Here is a 21,763-nt window from a genome sequence, read left to right on the forward strand (position 1 = left end):
GTTGCCGAGATCTTGGGAACCACAAATATCTCTAAGACTGAACATGAAACTTCTAACACCAAAATATCACAATATTTATCAGGAGGCAGACTGAATAAAAATATAAGGTTAAGGCAAAAAGTTCCTGACAGGCCCTGGCCGGTTGGCTCAGCGGTAGAGCGTCGGCCTGGCGTGCGGGGGACCTGGGTTCGATTCCCGGCCAGGGCACACAGGAGAAGCGCCCATTTGCTTCTCCACCCCCTCCCCCTCTTTCCTCTCTGTCTCTCTCTTCCCCTCCCGAAGCCAAGGCTCCATTGGAGCGGGGATGGCCCGGGCGCTGGGGATGGCTCCTTGGCCTTTGCCCCAGGCACTAGAGTGGCTCTGGTCGCTGCAGAGCAACGCCCTGGAGGGGCAGAGCATTGTCCCCTGGTGGGCAGAGCCTCGCCCCTGGTGGGCGCATGCGGGAATCTGTCTGACTGTCTCTCCCAGTTTCCAACTTCGGAGAAATACAAAAAAAAAAAAAAAAAAAAAGTTCCTGGCAAACATTGCCGGCTGTTAAAGGGACCCCTGAGAAGCCACAGTCACACTGATGGCTGCAGGAAGTGACCTACTGCACCACCCGTGGTTCACATTTAAAATGCTGCAATGGCTTCCCTACCGACTATATTTCAGGGAAGGAGGAAGAGGGCCAGAGCCTGGGAAGAAACCTGGGGACAGTCTGATGTTTTGCAGCACACGTGTGGGTGACCCCCCCACACAGAAAGGCTTTTAAGGAAGGAGCTGAGCCTGACCAGACAGCAGCGCAGTGGACAGATCATCGGACTGGGACACGGAAGAGCGAGGTTCGAGACCCCAAGATTGCTGGCTTGAGCACAGGCTCATCTGGTTTGAGCAAGTCTTGTCAGCTTTAGCCTGGGGTCGCTGGCTTAAGCAAGGGGTCACTTAGTCTGCTGTACCCCCGGTCAGGGCACATATGAGAAAGCAATCAATGAACAACTAAGGTGCTGCAACAAAGAATTGATGTTTCTAATCTCTCTCCCTTCTGGTCTCTCTGTCTCTGTCAAAAATAAAAAATAAAAAATATAAAAAGAAGGAGCTGGGCCTGACCTGGGGCTCTGCAGCTGAGGTCGCCCGTTCTGAACCCCGGGCTTGCCTGGTCAGGGCACATATGGGAGCTGATGCTTCCTGCTCCTCCCCCTTCTCCCTCCCTCCCTCTCTCTCTCTCCCCCCTCTCTAAAATGAAATAAAAATATTTAAAAAAATAAAGGAGCTGATGGCCCATGAGCCACTTCTGTGCTTCGACATAAATCCCTGGCTATTAAAGCAGGCACTGGAAGATTGAAAGCAAAGAACAGAAAATGACAGATTTCCGGGTCAGACCTAGGGACAAATCTCAATTCTGTTCCCAGCTGAGTAATTCTGGGCAAACCCACCAGAGCCTCCATTTCCTCAGGAGTATAATGTAGACACCACCACCCACCTGACAGGGTTGGCGGGATCAATCATGAAATGAGATCACAAATGTAAAAATTCAGTTCAACGCCTCGTGCATAAAAATACTTTGCAATTATTAGTCCCTCTCTCACCCTTTCCTTTCTTAAATACACCCTTGATTTTGATAACGCTAGAGCAAACTTCTATTTGCAAAACTTCTCGTGGTCAGACTTTGGGAGAGTGAAACTACCAAGAGGAAGAAAGCCTCCAGATGTCAGAGGGGCCATAAGACAATCTGGTCAGCGCATGTCGAGGTGAAAGTGTACCCCCCCTTCCAGTTTCCCAGAGGCACTCCGGTGTGAAATGTAGGTAAGACTTAATTTGGGGAGTAAAAAATTGTGATACCTAGTCATCCTGGAAAAAAAAAAAGCTAAATTTAACACTGGCCACTGGTATCAACAATCCTGTAAATGTTTCTGGCAGTTTAAAAAAGTTGTAAAATATAGGAAATTCTAATTCTGCATAGCTAGAAAAACCCTTCAATGCAGTGAGCAGAGATAACTGTCACTCTGCAGACATGGTGACATCCAAGGACAAGATGTTTTGCACTAGGAGGCAGCAAGCAAGTATTGTTTAATCAAGACATCAATTTTTAAAATGTTTTTACTGTGAAAATTTTCAAACATACAGAAATATTTAACAAAACATTATGTATACAGCCTGACCAGGCAGTGACACAGTTAGAGTGTCACACTGGGACACAGACGACCCAGGTTCGAAGCCCCGAGGTCACACTGGCTTGAGTGTGGGATCATAGACATGATCCCATGGTCGCCGGTTTGAGCAAGGGGTCACTTGCTCTGCTGTAGCCCCCCCACTCAAGGCACATATGAGAGAGCAATCAGTGAACAACTAAGGAGACTAAGGAGTCGCAATGAAGAATTGATGCTTCTCATCTCTCTCCCTTCCTACCCGTCTGTCCATGTCTCTGTCCCTCTCTCTGTCACAACCCCCCCCCCTCAAAAAACATTATGCACATATCCATGACACTTTTTGGTGATTACTGATTACTCAAACTTAAAGCTGGAACAGAGATATTATCTAATCTGCTTATGTCACACACAAGAGATTTCCTCCCAGACAAAGCACCTACACAGTGGCTCTCCGGGGGCGGGGGGGGGGGGGGGGGGGCAGTACGGGGAGAGAGACTTTAAAGTCCTTATAATGAAAATCTCAAAATCACAGTGGAGATTACCCAAATTCTGTTTTCTTTATCTTTTTTTTTTCTTTTTTCCATTGATTTGAAAGAAAAGAATAAAGAAGGAGAGAAGGGGGAAGAGGGGAGGGGGAGGAAGGGAGACAGGGGTACAGGGAGAGGGAGAGAGACGGAGGAAGGGGAGAGGGAAGGAGAGAGAAGCATCAATCCACTGTTCCACTTAGTTGTTCCATTTAGCTGTGCACTCATGGTTGCTTCTCCTATGTTCCTGACATGGGATCGAACCTGTGACCTCAGTGTGCGGGGACAATGTTATACCTCCTGAGCCTCCAGCCAGTGCCCAAATTCTATTATTATCATCTTTTTAATCCTCTTGGTATCCCTTTTCCTAAATAACCTCAGAGAAGAATTTTTCACTCCACAGAATCCCTTGACTCCACAAGTCCCCTCTGAGCAACAAGGACAGGAATCCTGAGGCCCCAGCAGTCTTCCCCAGGACCCTCCAGAAGACAATGAGCCCGAGGACAGGAGCAAGGCGGGAGAGGGTGAAGGAGGCCGAGTGGAACTGGGAGCTGCCCGAACAGAAGCGGGAGTGTCTGAAGGTCCACTCCCAGAGGTTTAACTACGCTCGGGGGTAAGCCTCTGCTCTTCCCTCCTGACCACGACACCACATCACAGGAGGTCCTGGAGCACGCTGCCGCCCACTGACCCCAGCACTCCCGTCACCTCCCTGGAACCATCACAGCTGCCGTTCCCCGTCCCCTGAGACAAGCGCTGCGGCACATGGCTGAGTGCTGCCTGCTGACTCGCCGTGGGAAAGCCCTCTGGTTTTCTTAGGACACAAAGCAGAACTCACTGTACTAGGTGCAAACGTGAGCAAAAGAAAGCAAGCGCCCCCACCCCCACCCCCACCTCCACCCTCTCAGAGGGCCCCAAATTACATGAAACACACAGGTGATTCATGTAGATGGGCCTGGCTCTTCACCAAAGAGAAAGCTTGGGCGCCCTAGTAGAGATCTAGAAAGTTCCAATTAAGCAGCTTGACATCACTAAGCTCGACAGGGAGCTTCAGGCCTAAAAACATTCATCAGAAATGACTCTGTGGCTGTTCATACACATGACATCACAGTCTGAGCTGCGGTCCTCCTGCCCACTCGAAGGTACTCACTGTCATTTGATTGAATTCATTTCCATCTCCTCAGTCTTCGATGTGAGCATCACAACTTACAAGCAAGCAGCCACAATTCCGCAGAAAATGAACTGACCTCTTTATGAGCCCGTTAACCCGGCACTTCCTTCTCTGCGAGGGAAGAGTCACACTTCCCTAAGACCAGGCAGGCGCACAGAGGAGCTCTGAAAGGCTAGCAGGGTCACGGCTCCTCACGGGTCACACGCAGTACCTTGGGGAAGAGGATGCTGTCCGCTTCTTCACTGGGGGAGTGAAAGAGGTCCGACTCGCTCCCAGATTCTCGTTTAAGTGCGCCTTGCTTGGGGGCACACTTCCTGCCCAGACCACCATCCAGAAAGTTATCACATTCTGAAAAAGAAAAATGATTCAAATAATACTTTAAAATCAGTCTTTCAAATCGACTGACCCCACCCCCACCCCCACCCACCGCTTATATTGCAGGGTCGTTAGAGAGTTTCTTCCTCTGACTATCAAATCTGAATTCCTGCATTAGGAAACTATGCGATAGGGTTTGTGGCCAATTTGTTTTGAGTCGTTTCTGGAAACTTGTTACTTTATCAAAAGGCTGAGATAAAAGAGAAGCAGCATATCTAATGAGTAGATCAATGTATTATACTACGGGTTCCAATGAGTAAGAACAAAAAAATCTTTACTTAACTTCTTGTACCTACACAGATCTGACCATGGAGGAATAATGCGTTGGAGAGAAATTATCATCTAGGATTTGTTTTCAGCTCAAAAACTAGGACAGTGACTGTGAGGTGCCAGACAGAGTGGCCCTGATAAAAATATTACACTGGGACATCAAGGAACTCTAAAGACTTAGTACACTAAAACTAGCAAGTATTTAAGCCATTCTCTCCTATGAACTTTGTAAACAAAAGGGACATGTGACCTGGCAGCAACAGAGTTAAAAATATTTGTATGTGGAGAAACCAAAAACCCAAAGAGAGACAACAGTAGGTAGACAGCAACCTCCTTCAAGAAGTTCTGAAGGGCCTGACCAGGTGGTGGTGCAGTGGATAGAGTGTCGGACTAGGATGCGGAAGGACCCAGGTTCGAGACCCCGAGGTCGCCAGCTTGAGCGCGGGCTCATCTGGCTTGAACCCAAGGTCGCTGGCTCCAGCAGGGGGTTACTCAGTCTGCTGAAGGCCCACGGTCAAGGCACATGTGAGAAAGCAATCAATGAACAACTAAGAAGTCACAATGCGCAACGAGAAACTGATGATTGATGCTTCTCATCTCTCTCCATTCCTGTCTGTCTGTCCCTGTCTATCTCTGCCTCTGTAAAAAAAAAAAAAAAAAAAAAGTTCTGAAGGGAAGAGTGAAACATCTCCACCTAGTTAGCATTTCTCTGTGATTTGGACAGACATGTGCCCATTTATCAAATCCATAGGTGATACTATGTGATGAGACGTGGGGAGATCACCTGGGTACCTCGAAGACAATGCAAGGTGACACGAAACAAAAAATGCTAATAGTTTGAGGCTCTATTTATTATTTGGATAGCGTACCCAATTCCAAAATGGGGAAAGTCCTGCCACCTGTGACCGCTTAACTGCACCCACAGAACTGGGCTAGATAGCATTTAAATTAAAACAAAAGTGCACGCATGGTAATGAGGTCACAGCAGGGGAAACACGAAATATATTTGGCCTGTAGAGGAGCCAGAAGAAACCCTGTCCCAGGAGAGCTGCAGACCTGCCCCATGCTGCTCCGGAGGCAGAACAGCGCCCTGAGGCGCCTGCCAGGGCCTCCCTCCAAGTGGTGCCTGGCAATCCGCTGAGGCCACAAAGAGAGCGTCCTTCCCCAGAAGGGCTGGAGCAAAGGCTGAAAGGCTATGTTAAGAGGTTTCTGACAAGGAGAGGCAGTGAAGATTGGACTAGATTACCCCCACCCGGTGTCTCAGTCGATCCTGAGTCTATGTGTGTGTGAGAGATAATGAGAAGAGGAAGATGTTCTTACCTAAATTAAGTAACACTTGATCATTAATAAATTATTTTCCCTGAATCAGCCAGGAATCTCAGAATCACCTTTTCTATTAGTTAGGCATTTGACTATGTATCCAGAGAATGTCCCCCCAAAAAGAAAGGAGTCTAGTGTGTGTTTAGTGGGAGGAAGAGGTGGGTCACAATCTGGGGGTGGAAATGAATATAGTGAGACAATTTCAACACCCGAGTACACAGGATGCCGCAGGAAGTGAGGCTGGTTCCGCAGATTAATCTGAAAATGTTTCAGATAAAGAAAAAAAATGACCTTAGTTCTTTTTAAATTTGGTGTCCAAATGGTGTCTAAGTATGCTACTTCCATGGGAACAGCCCTGCCTTTAAAAAACTAGAAAGCAGCCTGACCTGTGGTGGCGCAGTGGGATAGGGCGTCGACCTGGAACACTCTGAGGTTGCCGGTTCGAAACCTTGGGCTTGCCGGGTCGGGGCACATATGGGAGTTGATGCTTCCTGCTCCTCCTCTCTCTCTCTCTCTCTCTCTCTCTCTCTCTCTCTCTCTTTCCCCTCCCTCTAAAAATCAATAAATAAATTTAAAAAAAAACCCTAGAAAGCATGGGTATTTGGAGTGTCCCTCCCCCTGCCAACCCCCATAAGGCAGAGGGTATGCAGGTCCTTAGGTGAAGTGGGGGGGGGACCCTTTCTCCTCCTTCCCCCTTCCCACACTTGGAAAAGCTAGAAACTCCATTCAGCGGCGGAGGGGAAAATGGGCTGGCCCAGAAAAGAAAGGGCTGTCACAGCAACTCTGCAGCGGCTAGCGGCCCAGCTGGCAGCCCCACAGACCAGTCGGAATTCCAGACGGGAAACACACCGGCTAGCAACGCTCTGATGGAAAATTCACAGGCAACGTCCAGAGGCAGCCCTGGTAGGAACGCCTCACCCAGAGAAGAAAGCCAGCACTGCAGGGACCGCTAAGCACTTGTGGGTAAGAGTCTGCTGTGTGAGACATGCTGAGCACTGAGACAGGGAGGCGGGGAAGAGCATGGCAACTGGGAAGAGGGGCCAGGCAAGGGCTGCCAGCCATCACGCACCCCACAGGTGGGGGCGGGCCAAGGGCAAAGCCAACCTACACCCCAGCTCACGTGTGCTGGTAAGTTTTCAAAAGGAACAAAATCTTTCCTTTCTTCCTATGTGCCCCTTCCTCATGAATAAAACGGAGCAGTGTCTAACGAACAGGCATTGGCTCTAGAGTTGGACTGATGTGGCTTAAATCTAGGTCTGATACTCATTAGCAGAAAGATCCCAGGCAAAAGTAATTAACCCCTTAAGTCTCCATTTCCATATCTATAAAATGGGATGATGAGTACAGCCCTAAAATAGTTGTAGTGACAGTTAGAAATAATTTATACAGGCAGCAGCCAGACCTCTGCCCACCAGGACACAGCAGGCGAGTGGTAAATATGCCTAAAGAAGGGAAGGCATTATTAACGCACGTGTGTGATTCAATGAGCACCCAGTAAGACCATTACCTTGAGGTGAACCAGACCCGTTTTATGACCCATATAGAAATGTCAGTAACATTTCTGTCCTGAGTCATCAGCTTTTTAACAACCAGCAAAACATGTACTTTTAAAGATGCTATCTAGTCATTTGGGTATAAAATTATATGTATGCAAACAAATTATAATTGGGGAAGGGTAGGAACATACCAGCGCACTTCATTGGGCTTTGCTGACCAATGCTAATCATAATGCCATCTTGTATTTATTTATCCAGAATTTAAAAATAATAAAAAGTAATTTTAAAAAATATTCTCTCATTTGGTCCAACACTACTGCTGTCCTGAGTTGTGTTCGTGGAGTTTAAAAAACAAACAAACAAACAAACAATCAAACCTGCCTGTATTCACACACACACAAAACAACAAAAAACCAACTATGTCTGGAATAAAAAAATTTCATGTCTGAAGCTCAGAAGCACAATCCAGATTTTCAGATTTTGTTAAACTGAGGTTTAAAAAGAATCACTCTAAAAACACCAAAGGGGTTATGTTCAGGGTTGGATTATGGAGGGGTCAACAAAACTCAAGATTATGCCCTGAGGAAATGCTCAGGGGTTCAAAATTCATTTCTCTAAATGAGTTAATTAAACTAAAGCACTTGGAGAAATGTTCCGTGAATATTCAAATTGTGAGGCAACCTCATTCAATCTTCACACAGCAGTTTGTCAGCTTGGGTAGTTGGGAGTAATTATACTTTTAGAAAAAGCCCCAGTTGGCCCTGGCCAGTTGGCTCAGTGGTAGAGCATCGGTCTGGTGTGTGGGTGTCCTGGGTTGGATTCCCACTTAGGATATACAGAAGTAACCATCAGCTTCTCCACCCCCTCCCCCTCCCCCTCCCCTCTCTCTCCGCTCCCCTTCTCCTCCTAAAGCCATGGCTCCATTGGTTCGAGCACATTGGCCTTGATCTTTGAAGATGGCTCCATGGAGTCTCCTTCTCAGGCACTAAAAATAGTTCAGTTACAAGCATGGCCCCAGATGGGCAGGGAAGTGGCCCCAGACGGGGGTTGCCAGGTAGATCCTGGTCGGGGCTCATGGAAGAGTCTGTCTTCCCTCCTCTCACTTGGAAAAAGAGGGGGGGTGGGAAGTAAAAAAGCCCTAGCCAGCTTAAAGAATAAAGTAAGTAAACATTTTTAAATAAAAGAGTCTACGGAGCTGGATGGGGGAAGTTTCAGCTAAATTTGTGAACAAGGTGAATCTTATAATATGCAGAGATCCAAAACACAACTACATACAGCATTTAATATCCCTTAGCCACTTTCTCCATGTGTGACAAAAGTAGAGAAAAACACTTCACATTTGTCTCCAACACTTCCTGGGGAGTAAACTCAAGAGAGCTGAGAATCAGTAGGAAACCCCTCTGGAGAGAGGCTTTGCAGTTCCTCTCTAAATCTGATACTACTGCAGCACATCCACGGCTATATGGTTTCCAGAAAGACCAGTAAGTGAGCACTCAGTAATTTTTAAAGTTGGCCATTACAATTTGGGAAGGCAAACTGACGATGTTTTGAGTAAAGGGGACTTAAGAGCCCAGAATGTGAACAGCCAGTGCTCACGTGGCAGCTGCAGGGAGGGACAATGAGACTTAGACACTCCCTGTGCATCCAGATAACACGCCCCAGAGAGAAACACTGGTGACGCTTCGGAGATCAGAGACAACAGAGCACGGAGGCTGAGGGAGCACGCCTTTGTCACGGTGGCTAACCTGGGTCACCAGTGGGCACTCCTGACTAACCAGCACATGCCGTGCATTGCTGAGCAAGGTCTAAGAGCACTTCACGTCATCTGTCGTCACCAAGACCTCAGGGGTCCTTAAGGGAAGACTCAATTCCTAACAATACTTCCCAAGTTTATGGTTCGTTCTCTCTCTCTCTCTCTCTCTCTCTCTCTCTCCTATATTTAATTTAGAGGGACTGGGCGGAGCAGGAGGCATCAACTCCTTCATATGTGCCTCAATCAGACAGGCTCAGGGCCTCCAACCAGCGACCTCACGGTCCGAGTCGACGCTTTATCCCCTGCGCCTCCGCAGGTCAGGCCGAGTCTGTGGTTCTTGTGGCGGGCTGCACAGGAGAGTAACCAAAGGAGCTTTGAAAGAGTTCGCTGCACAGGAGAGTAACCAAAGGAGCTTTGAAAGAGTTCGCTGCACAGGCCACCCCCCCCCCAGCCCAATTAACTCAGACTCTGTGGGGATAGGCCCAGGCAGCAGTGTACCCCAATGTGCCAAAGATACGCTTTCTTCATTTTCATTTTGGAATGTAAAAGTCTTCTTAATGACAGTTGACATAAAATATTCTATTGGTTTCAGGTATATTACGTAGTGATTTGATATTTACATACTTTACAGAGTGATCACCACAGTCAGTCTAGTAACCGTCTATCACCATACAAAGGCACTGTGAGTCTACCGATTGCAGTCCCACGTTGTGCATCACATCCCCATGACATTCATAACTGTAAGTTTGTGCCTCTCAGGCCTTCACCCCCATACCCCAGGCTGAGAGACTCTCAGGGCAGCCGGAACTGAGAGGCACAGGTTTAGTCCTTAACAACATGTATGTACAGTTTTACCAGATGAAAACTTTGTCATATGTACATGCAAAGATGCCTTCACAGATGAATTCATAAATCATAAAGACCCACATGAGGACTTCCTACTAATTTAGGTAATTACATGTGCTCGTCATCAATTGTTGAGACAAAATACACATATAGACCCTGGCCGGTTGGCTCAGCGGTAGAGCGTCGGCCTAGCGTGCGGAGGACCCGGGTTCGATTCCCGGCCAGGGCACATAGGAGAAGCGCCCATTTGCTTCTCCACCCCTCCGCCGCGCCTTCCTCTCTGTCTCTCTCTTCCCCTCCCGCAGCCAAGGCTCCATTGGAGCAAAGATGGCCTGGGCGCTGGGGACGGCTCTGTGGCCTCTGCCCCAGGCGCTAGAGTGGCTCTGGTCGCAACATGGCGATGCCCAGGATGGGCAGAGCATTGCCCCCTGGTGGGCAGAGCGTCGCCCCATGGTGGGCGTGCCGGGTGGATCCCGGTCGGGCGCATGCGGGAGTCTGTCTGACTGTCTCTCCCTGTTTCCAGCTTCAGAAAAATGAAAAAAAAAAAAAAATACACATATACCCATTTCTCTGATCTATTGCATAAAGTGCTAAGGAAGGACAGATCTTCAAATTCAATGACCTGTTATTAATGTGGGATGGGACTGTGGGACCAGAATATGCACATTCTGGGTGCAGGTATTCAAGCAAATTGGAAGTGAAAAGCTCCCTGGCCCCAGCCTGTTGGCTCAGTAGTAGACTATCAGCACAGTGTGTGGCTGTCCTGGGTTCAATTCCTGGTCAGGGCACATAGGAGAAGCAACCATCTGCTTCTCCACCCCTAACCCTCCTCTACCCCTCTCCCTTCTCCCTTTATTTCTCTCTTTCTCTTTCTCTTTCTCTCTCTCTCTCTCTCTCCCTCCCACAGCCATGACTCCATTGCTTCGAGCTAAAAAAAAAAAAAAGGCAGGCCCTGGCCAGTTGGCTCAGCGGTAGAGCATTGGCCCGGTGTGTGGAAGTCCTGGGTTCGAGTCCCAGCCAGGGCACACAGGGGAAGCGCCCATCTGCTTCTCCACCCTTCTCCCTCTCCTTCCTCTCTATTTCTCTCTCTTCCCCTCCCGCAGTCAAGGCTCCATTGGAGCAAAGTTGGCCCAGGCGCTGAGGATGGCTCCATGGCCTCCGCCTCAGATGGTAGAATGGTTCTGATTGCAGCAGAGCAACGCCCCAGAGGGGCTGAGTATTGCCCCCTGGTGGGCTTGCTGGGTGGATCCTGGTCGGGGTGCATGCAGAGGGGTCTGTCTCTCTGCCTCCCCTTCTCTCACTGAATTAAAAATAGAATAAGGAAAAGTGGGAAGCTCCATGCTTACCAGGGCTCTTCGTGGGAGCCAAGAGAGACGCTGCATCAGGACAGGGCTCTATGGTACACCAGCTTTCTCGGTTTATCTGAGGGAAGAGAAGAACAGGCTGAGCTTCAGACCGTGAAGTACCGTGGCATGATGTTACCGCTGTGCAAGCATCTCTACTTCACCATCACTCCTGTTTACTGCTTTACAACTTTACCACAGAGCGGATAAACTTATTTTAAGAAAAATACCTTTTCACAAGACAAGGCAAATGATAGTGTTCTAAAGAGGCTTTTGGTAAAAGTTAGGTTTATAAAAGTAATTTTTATTAAATTTAATATAATTATTGAAATTCCCATTAGATATTTTAATAGTGCTCTCTCAGTAACTGCTAAAACAAGTCGACACAAAATCAGTAAGGATATAGAAAACACGAAAAACATTATCAACCAATCTGATCCAATGAACACATACAGAGCACTTTACCCAACAGTAACAGAGCACACAGTCTTTTCGAGTGCACGTGGAAGATAGACCACATTCTGTGGCATAAAACAAGTCTCAAATCTGAGGATTAGAAGCACATTCTTTAACTTAAACAGTATTACATTTAGAAATCAAAATCAGAAAAATAACTGGTAAACCACCAAATATTTTAAAAGTTAAAAAAATACCTTCTAAGAAATCCATGATCAAAGAAGAAATCTTAAGGAAATATTAGGTATTATATATTAGAAATATTTTTAATGGAATAAACCTAAAACATCACCTATAAAAACTTGACATACAGTTAAAACAGTGCTTAGAGCAAATTTCATAATACTAAATGGTTATATCAGAAAAAAAGTCTCAGATCAATAATATAAGGTACCACTTTAAATTAGAAAGAGAGCAAAATAACATACAACAAATATTTAAAAATACAAACAGAAATTAATGCAATAGAAAACAGATAAACAGTAAAATCAATTAAAACCAAAAAATGATTCCCTTGAGAAGATACAATATATCAGTATGATTCCAGCTAGATTGACCAAGAAGAAAGGAAAAGTTACAAATTATCAGTATCAAAATTAAAGGGAGGTATTATTACAGATCCTATAGGCACTGAAAAGGTGACAAAGGAATATTATGAATGACTTTACTGCATAACATTATAAATCCAGATAGAAGACCTTTTCCTTCTGTTTCTGAGGAGCATAAAAAGCCCAAGTGTATAAACTGAGGAGAGAAGGATGGCTCTGAGAACATACATGTGACACATCTGTTCTCATGTTAGTCTCTTCCCCAAAAGGCAACCTTTTAAGGCTGAGGTTTTCACATTAATGAATAAGATGGTCCTTTGTATTATCAACACTCTCCTTAGCTCTGAGACTAGGTTTGGCAAAAGATTCCTGTTGCCAAGTTAGAAGGGGACAGAATAGGAGGAAACAATAGCATCGGGGCTGCTAATAACTTGAGCGTTAGGAGAAAAACAAAGATGATGATTATGAGCCCTTCTATCCAGATGTTGCCCTGATGGGATCTCTGAGCTATCAGTCAAGTACAGGACTGGCCACTTGAATGGGTAAGGATGGGAACAGTTCAAGATGATTCACAAATTTTGTGTAGCAAGCAGCTCAAAATGAGGAAAACAAAAACTTTGCCACTAAGTATCCATGTCTTTTGAAGGGATAAATTACCAAAACACTTTCTGGCTCTGACCACATTCATGAATCTTGAGCTAAAAAACCAAGCGGGTCTTTTGTTCATAGTACTTCCATGACAAGCTGATCATGGACACAGCAGGTATTCAACAGCTGAAGTTCTGGTGAGGTGTGGCACATCTGCCCACGGGATGACACAAGTGACTTCAGAAGAAATGCCAGATTCCCCCTGCCCCTCCTGCCCCAACATTATTTTTCTTTCCCTGGGACCCCTCGTGATTACAAAATCCACACCCACGTTGTGTTCCCATCAGTCTGAAAATAGAGTTGTACATATTTTCAGCAGAAGGAGTTGCCTTTTGTTTTTGGCAGTGTTTTTGCTACTGTTTATATCCGAACATCCTAATAATACAGCTCATGGTTACACCCAGCCTTCCCAGCCAGTGTCCGTATTTACTTCCTCTGCAACTGTCTCAGGAGATCCAGCCAGAGTTCCAAGTCTGAACAAAGGAAGCAAAAACCCACCATCCGGACATGGAAGCCAATGCTTGAGTCCAAGTCTTTTCAGGGAATCAGCCTGTGACTGAGCAGACGCTGTAGCTGTTGTCAATCCTCAGCAGTCTTATCATCTCTTTGCTACCAAAGGCTCAGAGCAAACAGACTTTCCAAGGATATATATTTCTCTGGACAATAACACCACAGTTAAAGACAAGCTACGCCTTCTGAGCTTTAGTTAATGAGGTCACGTGGCCTGCTCAAACATCAGGAATGGAGAGAAAGAAGGTGGTCCCCCTCTGTAAACACTTTCATTCAGGGCAAATAAAACATTGTTGCTTATCTTTCACCCTCATTGACACTCTGAATTACTAGCTACAAAATGTGCTCTTGATAAACAACCAATAAAACCAGGAACCAGGTTACCCAAAATTACAAACTTAGTAAAACAGAAATAGCCTGACTAAAATCAGTTTCTATCAGCAGTTAATCTGAGATTCTCACCCTAATTCTGACTAATTTTACCAAATTTCTGATCCCTGCTATCCTCTTGAGTTAAGAATGGTCTCAGAAATGCTCATCATGAGTCAGCTACTGAACTGTGTTGGGCGAAAGCGCCCCTCCCTCACCAACGTGGGAGGTCAGTACTAGCTCACTGAAGGGTGCGCAGAGAAACAGGCATGGAGACACCAAAGGATTCTGCTAACCACTAAAATTCTTCCATAGCCCATATGAGTTTGTGATTCATAATTACTAACCATGTACCTTAAGACTCAGAAGTCCAGGCCCTGGCTGGTTGGCTCAGCGGTAAAGCGTCGGCCTGGCGTGCGGGGGACCCGGGTTCGATTCCCGGCCAGGGCACATAGGAGAAGTGCCCATTTGCTTCTCCACTCCCCCTCCTTCCTCTCTGTCTCTCTCTTCCCCTCCCGCAGCCAAGGCTCCATTGGAGCAAAGATGGCCCGGGCGCTGGGGATGGCTCCTTGGCCTCCGCCCCAGGCGCTAGAGTGGCTCTGGTAGCAGCAGAGCGACGCCCCGGAGGGGCAGAGCATCGCCCCCTGGTGGGCAGAGCATAGCCCCTGGTGGGCGTGCCGGGTGGATCCCGGTAGGGCGCATGCGGGAGTCTGTCTGACTGTCTCTCCCCGTTTCCAGCTTCAGAAAAATACACACACACACACACAAAAAAAAGACTCAGAAGTCCATATATGCATTAAGAGAGGATAAGCAAAAGAATGTCACATAGTGAGGAAGAGGAACACATATGTGTGTACTTGGTTAGGGGATGGGGGGTGGGAGACAAAGAAATATCACCTTATGTGTTATTATTTAGAAAAATATTCTGAAAGGAGGTAAGATTTGGCAGATATTGAAGGTTGATGGTAGGAGGAAGCGAGAGCTGATACGACGAGACAGACCAGTGTATGCAGCCCTAGGAAAACCTTAAGGCCCTGATGCAGGAGGACTGTCGAGAATAACTCTACAGACCCAACAAGAGAACAGCTCCCAGTGCAGAGTGAGCCAACAAGTGTAGGCACACAACCCAGGAGGGGAATTCTGAAGCTAGTCTTAACCCACAGAGGATTATTAGAGTGCCAATGGAAGGGACTGGAGTTGTAAATGTGGAATACCAAAGTGACAGGTTCAAAATCCAAATTTTGTGACTACTGTCATAGTTCACCTCTGTGATCCTATACCAACTTTATCAGTACATTAAATACAGTTTATATAACATGCTACTTATGAATCCATACTGACAAATCCTTAAAAAAATTATATTGATTTTGGAAAGAGAGAAACACTGATTTGTTTTTCTACATATTTATGCATTCACTGGTTGATTCTTGTATGTGTCCTGAGTGGGGATCGAACCCACAGCCTTGGTGTATCGGAATGGTGCTCCAACCAACAGAGTGAGCAACCCGGCCAGGGCCATACCTACAAATCTTAAAAGATTAACTCATTCAACTAACAAATACTTGTTCCGTATTTAATATAAATTAGGGACACTGCTCTGGGTGCTTAGATATATTTAGTAAACATATGAAAACAATTAAAACTCCTTATTATAAAAAGCAAACTTTCACAGATAAATGAAAAATCCAAAAATGGAAGATGCCAGAACAGTGGTGGTGCAGTGGATAGTGTCGACTCAGGATGCTAAGGTTCCATCGTTCGAACCCCTCAGATTGCTGGCTTGAGTGTGACATCAACATGATCTCAAGGCACTGGCCTGAAGCCCAAGGTCATTGGTTGAGCAAGGGGTCACTGGCTCGGCTTGAGCCCCCTGGTCAAGGTATGTATGAGAAGCAATCGATGAACAACTAAAGTGAAGCAACTACACGCTGATGCTCATCTCTCTCTCTTCCCTCTCTCAAAATCAATTTTAAAAATATAAGGAATAAAAAACAAAAATGGAAGATAACTGAAGAATACTTCTGAATAGTTTTTTAAAGAATTGTAGAGAAAATCTGCTACAAATTGTGTGACAGACTGAAATGATAAGATCACACCCCTGTCTAAAGACTTACAGAAGGAATTCCTGCCCTGAGAAAGGAAAGGGACAGACACAGAGGAAGACGACGTGAGGATGCAGGGAAGGTGTCGTCTTCAGGCCAGGGGACACCTGAGGGCACAGCAGCCAGGAGAAAAGCAGGGGGCTGACTCCCCCTCACAGTCCTCAGAGGAATCAACCTTGCAGGCACCTGGCTTTCAGATTTCTGGTCTCTAGAACTCTAGGACAATAAACTTCTACCGTTTAAGCAATAAATGCATGGATGAATGAAGTGATGGAGTTAACTTATAAGATTTCTTCCAGTATGAAAAGTATAAGACAGAAAAACATAAGCATTTGTATATATAAATAAAAATGTGTATACATATTCGTGTAATGAAAGGAACTAGTAAATGCAAAGGAAAGGTCTAGGACAGCAAGAAAAACCATGAACTTTGAAAACAATCATATCTGAGGTTGCATCTTATCAGCTGTTACATAGGAGCTGTGAGACCTTTGGAAAATCACTGCCTATGTGAAACTGTTTTTCCATATGTAAAATGAGACTAGGAATGTAAAAACTAAATGCCTGTGTCTCCATCCACTTCTTCCCATTTCAGACCACAAAACCATTTTACCATGCTCGGACTACCATAATGGCAACCTAAGTGATTCCCACACTGCCAGAATGATCCTGTGTAAACATAAACTGAGAAGCAATGTATCCAAACAAAGCAAACTCCTCCCCTGGCCACCAGACCTGGTTTTCTAGGTCCTACTTCTGCCTCCAGGCTTCTCTTCGGGTCCCCACTTACTCACTTACTCACCGATGCTCCTGCACAGAGCTCTGTCAGTCTTTCCACCTCAGGACCTTGTATCTGCTGCTCATTTTTCCTAACACTCCTTCCCTGGGCATAGCGGCCACAATCTCATCCTGCAGGGATTGGTTTTCTTAAATGTCAGCAGGGAGAAAGATCTCCATCTAAAATAGGTGTCCTATCTCTTCCTATACAGCTCGCTGTTTATTTCTGTCCACCTAGTTAAAACATATCGTACTTTATTTTATTGCCTGTCCTTAAGCAATTGGAGGATTTGAAAGAACTGAATGCCCCGTGGACTTAGCACTATGCCTGGCATCGAACAGGGCATTAACACTGATTTACTATATGGCTCTCAATGATATTACCTTCTCCTCTGTCTCCAAAGCAAGGCCACTAACACCAAGCGTACCTATCTTATTTCAAAGTGGAAACGCGCTGTCTTCCGGACTCCTCCTGTGTACTTAATTGTAAAATAAACCGTATGTTTTCTGAGAAGTGAAATTTTCTCTACTGAAAATCTTTCATTATGTAGCAGTCAATATGGTATAAACAAAGAATACAAACACAGATTCATCTAAAAACCTAATTATATTCTTTATTAGCTATCATCTTGTGTGTGGGAGGGGGAGGCTGGGGGGACCCTTGTCACTGGAGTCCTTCACTCGCCTCACCACGGCTCAACAGAATGCTCAGCTCTTCACATGGGGATGGAGGGGAACAGTTGCTGCCTGACAAGCCTCAAGTGAAACAGTGTTTACAGAAGTCCTTTTGTCAAATCTGTAAAACAGGACCTAGGCGGCCAGTAAGCCTGCCTGACTTAGCTCCCTCGTGTTCATGTCAGTTACAGCATAGAGTTCTATACTGTAGCCTGTTCTAAACCATGGTATTCCTTATGATACCTAGACTGAGATTTTCTACCTTCCTTCCCTGTTTTCCTTTTTCCCGAAGATATGTAAAATCATAAAGTCAAGCATATAAAGGTCCTAAAAATGAGGCTCTCCTACTAAATAGATGAGGACCAAGTTTTGAAACATCAGTGTGAGTTCACAAAGGAAATCACACGTCAGAGAAACTGAGTATATCGGAACAAGCGCACAATGCCAAGTTACCAACTGCTCTCAGTCTAGGCCTGGCAAGTCCACCACCTGACAGTGATGGCAGAGGGACAATGAATGACACCACTCCACCACAAAGCACAACTCCTGTGCCTAGCCCCTAGTCCAACGTGGTACTTCACTGGCTCCTGTGTCCAGCCTTCTGGGCCCATTTCTTGGTCTCAATGGGTCAATGATAAAAATTAGGGAGTCTCAAGTAATAAACTGAATTGATAAACCAATAAAATAGCTCCAGTGTTTCCTGAACTGGGCAACGTGTTCCCCCTCTGCCTAGACTTCCCCAGCCCCAGACTCTCACTGGATCGGGCACTGCGGTTCTTCTGGCATCCCCGAAGCACTTGGTAAGCCTCCAATTTTCCCTGCTTTTTCCAGAAAACTGCTAAACTTCCAAAAAAACACTCCCTAAGTCATCTAATATTCCCAGACTCATGACTGGAGGAGTCTTTACTAATTTTAGATTCTAGGATGCCCTCTGTGAGCAATTAGCTTCCGGACTCTCCGCCCTATCCGCTTAGACACCTAAGGCTGGAAAACAAACAGTCAGCTATCCCAGAGTCCCAGGCTAGACCTGGAAAGCAGTCACCCAAGCCAAAAGGACCACTTTGCTGCTTTTAACAGACTGACTGGAGAACCTTCCAAAGGCAATAAATGTTGCCTATTTTTCCCCTAAAGAATTGTGAGTGAAGAAATAGCAGAAACAATAGAAAAGGCTCAGACAGAAGAGAAACTAAAAGACAGAAGTGATGAGAGAGAGACCGCAGATAAGGGTCCCCAAATAGACAGGGGCTCGGCGTGGGAAGTGAGGGGGCGGTGACCACAGGGAAGAAGGGACAGAGACATCGCAAGAGAGAGCAACTCTCAAGATAAATTTCTCCCTGAGATTTTCAAGAATATGAGGTTCTCTGGAGCCTGGGTATGCATTTTAAAGCAGGAAAAATGTCACTTAAACAGTAAGTGGCTCAATGCTGATTACTGAGCCCCATTATTGTTGTTCAGCTGTTCTTTTAAGAACCCTGAGAGCAACAATCCGATCCCCATCACACAACGTGCACACAGAGGTCTCAGCCCTCCTCCCAGAGCAGGTGTCCAGGGACCCAGCTGTTGGAAGGTCTTTGAGAAAAAAGAGCTGAGAGCCGGGAATGTCTCCAGCCTGGCCCCTTACCTTCAGCAACACCACGTCCACAGTCCTGTCCACCTTGGAGATGTCACACAGGCTGTAGCGCCTCTTGTGCCGTTCGTACATACTGACCAAGTGCAGGGGCGAGGGGGCCAACTGAGGCGACGTGCCCACTGGTAACTTGTCCGAAGTTCCGAATGCCCCGCGGAGAGCTGGGGAGACCCGTGCCTTCCAGACTCCTCTCTCTACAAAACCCTCCAAGGGTCAGAAAATGACTTCAAAAGAAACCAGGCGGAATCCAATTCCTTGAACCGACCGAGAACTTTCTGGCAACTTCAGAGCACTGGGATAAGGAATTTCTAATTCGTAACAGAAACAATAACCGCCTCCCAATGCTATACTTTGTGCAGATCTTGACTGAAAGAGAAGCACACACCGGTCCCATCATAGGCGACAACTCCAGAAGAAAGGTTCAGAGCGAGCGGGCTGCGCATACTGGCCGGCGCTCCGGGGAAACTGAAGCCAGCAATAAAAATCCAGTGGGTTCTTGGTCAGAAAGAGAAAAAAGAAAAGGGAAGAAAACTCTATTTCAAAGAGATGACAGGAAAAACCTTCCCATTAAATTCTGTTCTTGCTTTTAAAAAAAGAAAATAAAGACATGAAAAATCAATTTTTTCTTCACAGGAAAAAGAAAGCAGAAGCTTGGAGGTTCTGTCTCACGTCCAGCCTTCCGAGTCTATGTCTCACTCACAGGCCGCTGGGCTTGGTTCTGATTTAAGTTGGAAACATGTAATGACAGCAGAGGGAAAGGAGGAAGGGAAGGCCCCTCCCCCTGCTCTGCTCCCTCCCTCTCCCAGGACTGTGGGCCCAACCCAGCCCCCTCCCCCCTTTTCCCTCGCTCTCAAGAACGTCACAACTTGCCCTTTCAGCCGGCACCAACAGCCTTGGACGTTTGCAAACCTAATTGCAGTGGTGGGAACATGATTCACCCTCGAAGGAAGAAGAGAAAAACAAGGCTTCCTTTTCCAACCAGCTTCCTCCGCCCCCTGGGCCGCCGCCTCCTCAAACTGTCCCCCATGGAAAAGGCTTGGCCAGGCGTTTCCAGATGCAAGGAGCGCTCTGAAGGCAGGGCAGTGTGGTAATGAGGGGAGGGGGCTGTCACCTGAACACTACAAGCATGCACAACATACTTAGCTATTCCACCAAGCAGGAGAGATTGAAACTACTACCCACGGCACACACTGTGCCTCCTGGCCAGAGGCAAACCAGTGATTCAACATGAGAAAAATGCTAGCCAAACATTTCAGGGCTGCGTCTCTAGGATCCAGAGTGGCTCCAAAGGTATCTGACAAGGTTTAAAAATCACCTTAAGAGGACAGGGGGTTTTGGAGGGTACAGGGGTGGGGGTTAGGGGTGGCGTGATGCATGGAAGGGGGCTTTAAAGAAAATTAAAGAGGAAAGGAGTAAAATGAATGGGTACACATGTCAACACTTTCTGTAACTAGAGGTCACCCGGCGGAACTTCTCCCTCTTCAAAGCCCCCGCTCCCGTGAACTGAGCCCGCGTGGTTTTACTTGGTTGACTTGTGTTTTACTATTTGAGGCCTCGTGAGCCCCCGCCTTCTGGAACTTCTCAGGAGCCAGACCTATCCCAGAATTCATTCTGTCACTGCAGACATTCTCTCACTCGGGCTGGAAATGGTTTGGGAGAGTAAGGAGGAAGGGGAGGAACAGAGGGAAGCAAAGGAGGGGAAGAGTGAAAAGAAAATAATAAAAAGATTTTCTCCTGGGAGCACTAGACTGCTGACTTGGTTCAAGTGGCCAGGAGTCCTAGCTAGGTCTGGAGGGTGGGAGCAAGGAGGTGCAAATACAACAGAAAGGGAGAAAAGGGCTTTATTATGTGAATTTCTGTCGATAATGCAAACAGCACTGGTGATAAGGTTTTTCAGGAACCACATATACAAGGGGTCGCCGCTTTCTCGGGCCAGGCATTCGTGTTGCTCACTGGCTCAAAGGAGAGAAATGCAGCCAGTCCTGCTATAATGCAAGCATTCTCCCCATCTGTCTGTTTACACTACAGCTGCTAGAACCCACTCAAAGCCTTGGTCCCCCACCCCTCACTGCGAGGACAGCCCCTCATCCCTGTTCCCCCCATGCCCAGGAAGCCCTGGCTCTGTGAGGTCACCAACACATACAGGGGAACAGAGGGTGCTTTTCATTACAGGGCCGATGGAAACCAGAAGAAACAAGATGATTAGGAAAAGATTAAAAGGTTGTAAACAAAATTCTCACTCTGGCTTTACCAAAAGGGTGGGAACCTGGTCAGCAATGTACGAATACTCTGAAACGGGGTCGAAGGCAGAAAGTGCAAGATCCTTTAGGCTTTCGTGTATAGAAAAATTAATAGCTGATTATCTTTTCTATATGGACTTTCAACAGGCTGCAATTCAGAAATTTGGAACTCTTCCTCTTCCCTACAGGAACATGAAGCTGCCTCCCCTCCATCCTCAGTATGGTCCATTCCCCGCTGCCGCTCCCTTCTGCTTTAATTAGATTCAAATGTTTCCTGCTCCCAAGGTTCCCAGGCCTCCCTCCGGGGACCAGATGCTCTAATCACAGTAAAGCCATTCTGCATCCAGCCTCCTCGAACTACTGACTTTAATGTATGTAATCTATATTGATTCAACAGCTAGTGTGTGCCTTGTAGTGAAGGCACACAAAATTAATAACAAGGTCTCTGTCCTCAAGAAGTTTATATAATGAGAGAAGAATCTGTTTCAAAATAATATATTCATCTAAAATGGCCCTGATTTGGAGACATACAGACTAACCTTTTTAATTTGCTGCCTTTGCGCTACAGGCTGCAAATGTAGATTTCTGGC

The 21,763-nt window shown here is 46.4% G+C and overlaps 1 protein-coding gene across 7 annotated transcripts in view; it reads right to left on the reverse strand.

Moving 5' to 3' along the window:
- Positions 1 to 21,763, reverse strand: part of AKAP13 (A-kinase anchoring protein 13) — a 288,721-nt gene that overhangs the window by 79,482 nt on the left and 187,476 nt on the right. For 6 of the 7 annotated variants that reach the window (XM_066355280.1, XM_066355281.1, XM_066355279.1 and 3 more), the window contains 2 exons: positions 11,225 to 11,300; positions 4,030 to 4,166 (listed from right to left, as the gene is read on the reverse strand). In XM_066355280.1, the coding sequence (XP_066211377.1) occupies positions 4,030 to 4,166; positions 11,225 to 11,300 (213 nt within the window). Of the gene's footprint in view, positions 1 to 4,029; positions 4,167 to 11,224; positions 11,301 to 18,927; positions 19,628 to 21,763 lie in introns of those variants that run through there. The other variant, XM_066355284.1, reaches the window with a different exon arrangement.

This window comes from Saccopteryx leptura, chromosome 13 (genome assembly GCF_036850995.1).
Source record: "Saccopteryx leptura isolate mSacLep1 chromosome 13, mSacLep1_pri_phased_curated, whole genome shotgun sequence".
Lineage (NCBI taxonomy): Eukaryota > Metazoa > Chordata > Mammalia > Chiroptera > Emballonuridae > Saccopteryx > Saccopteryx leptura.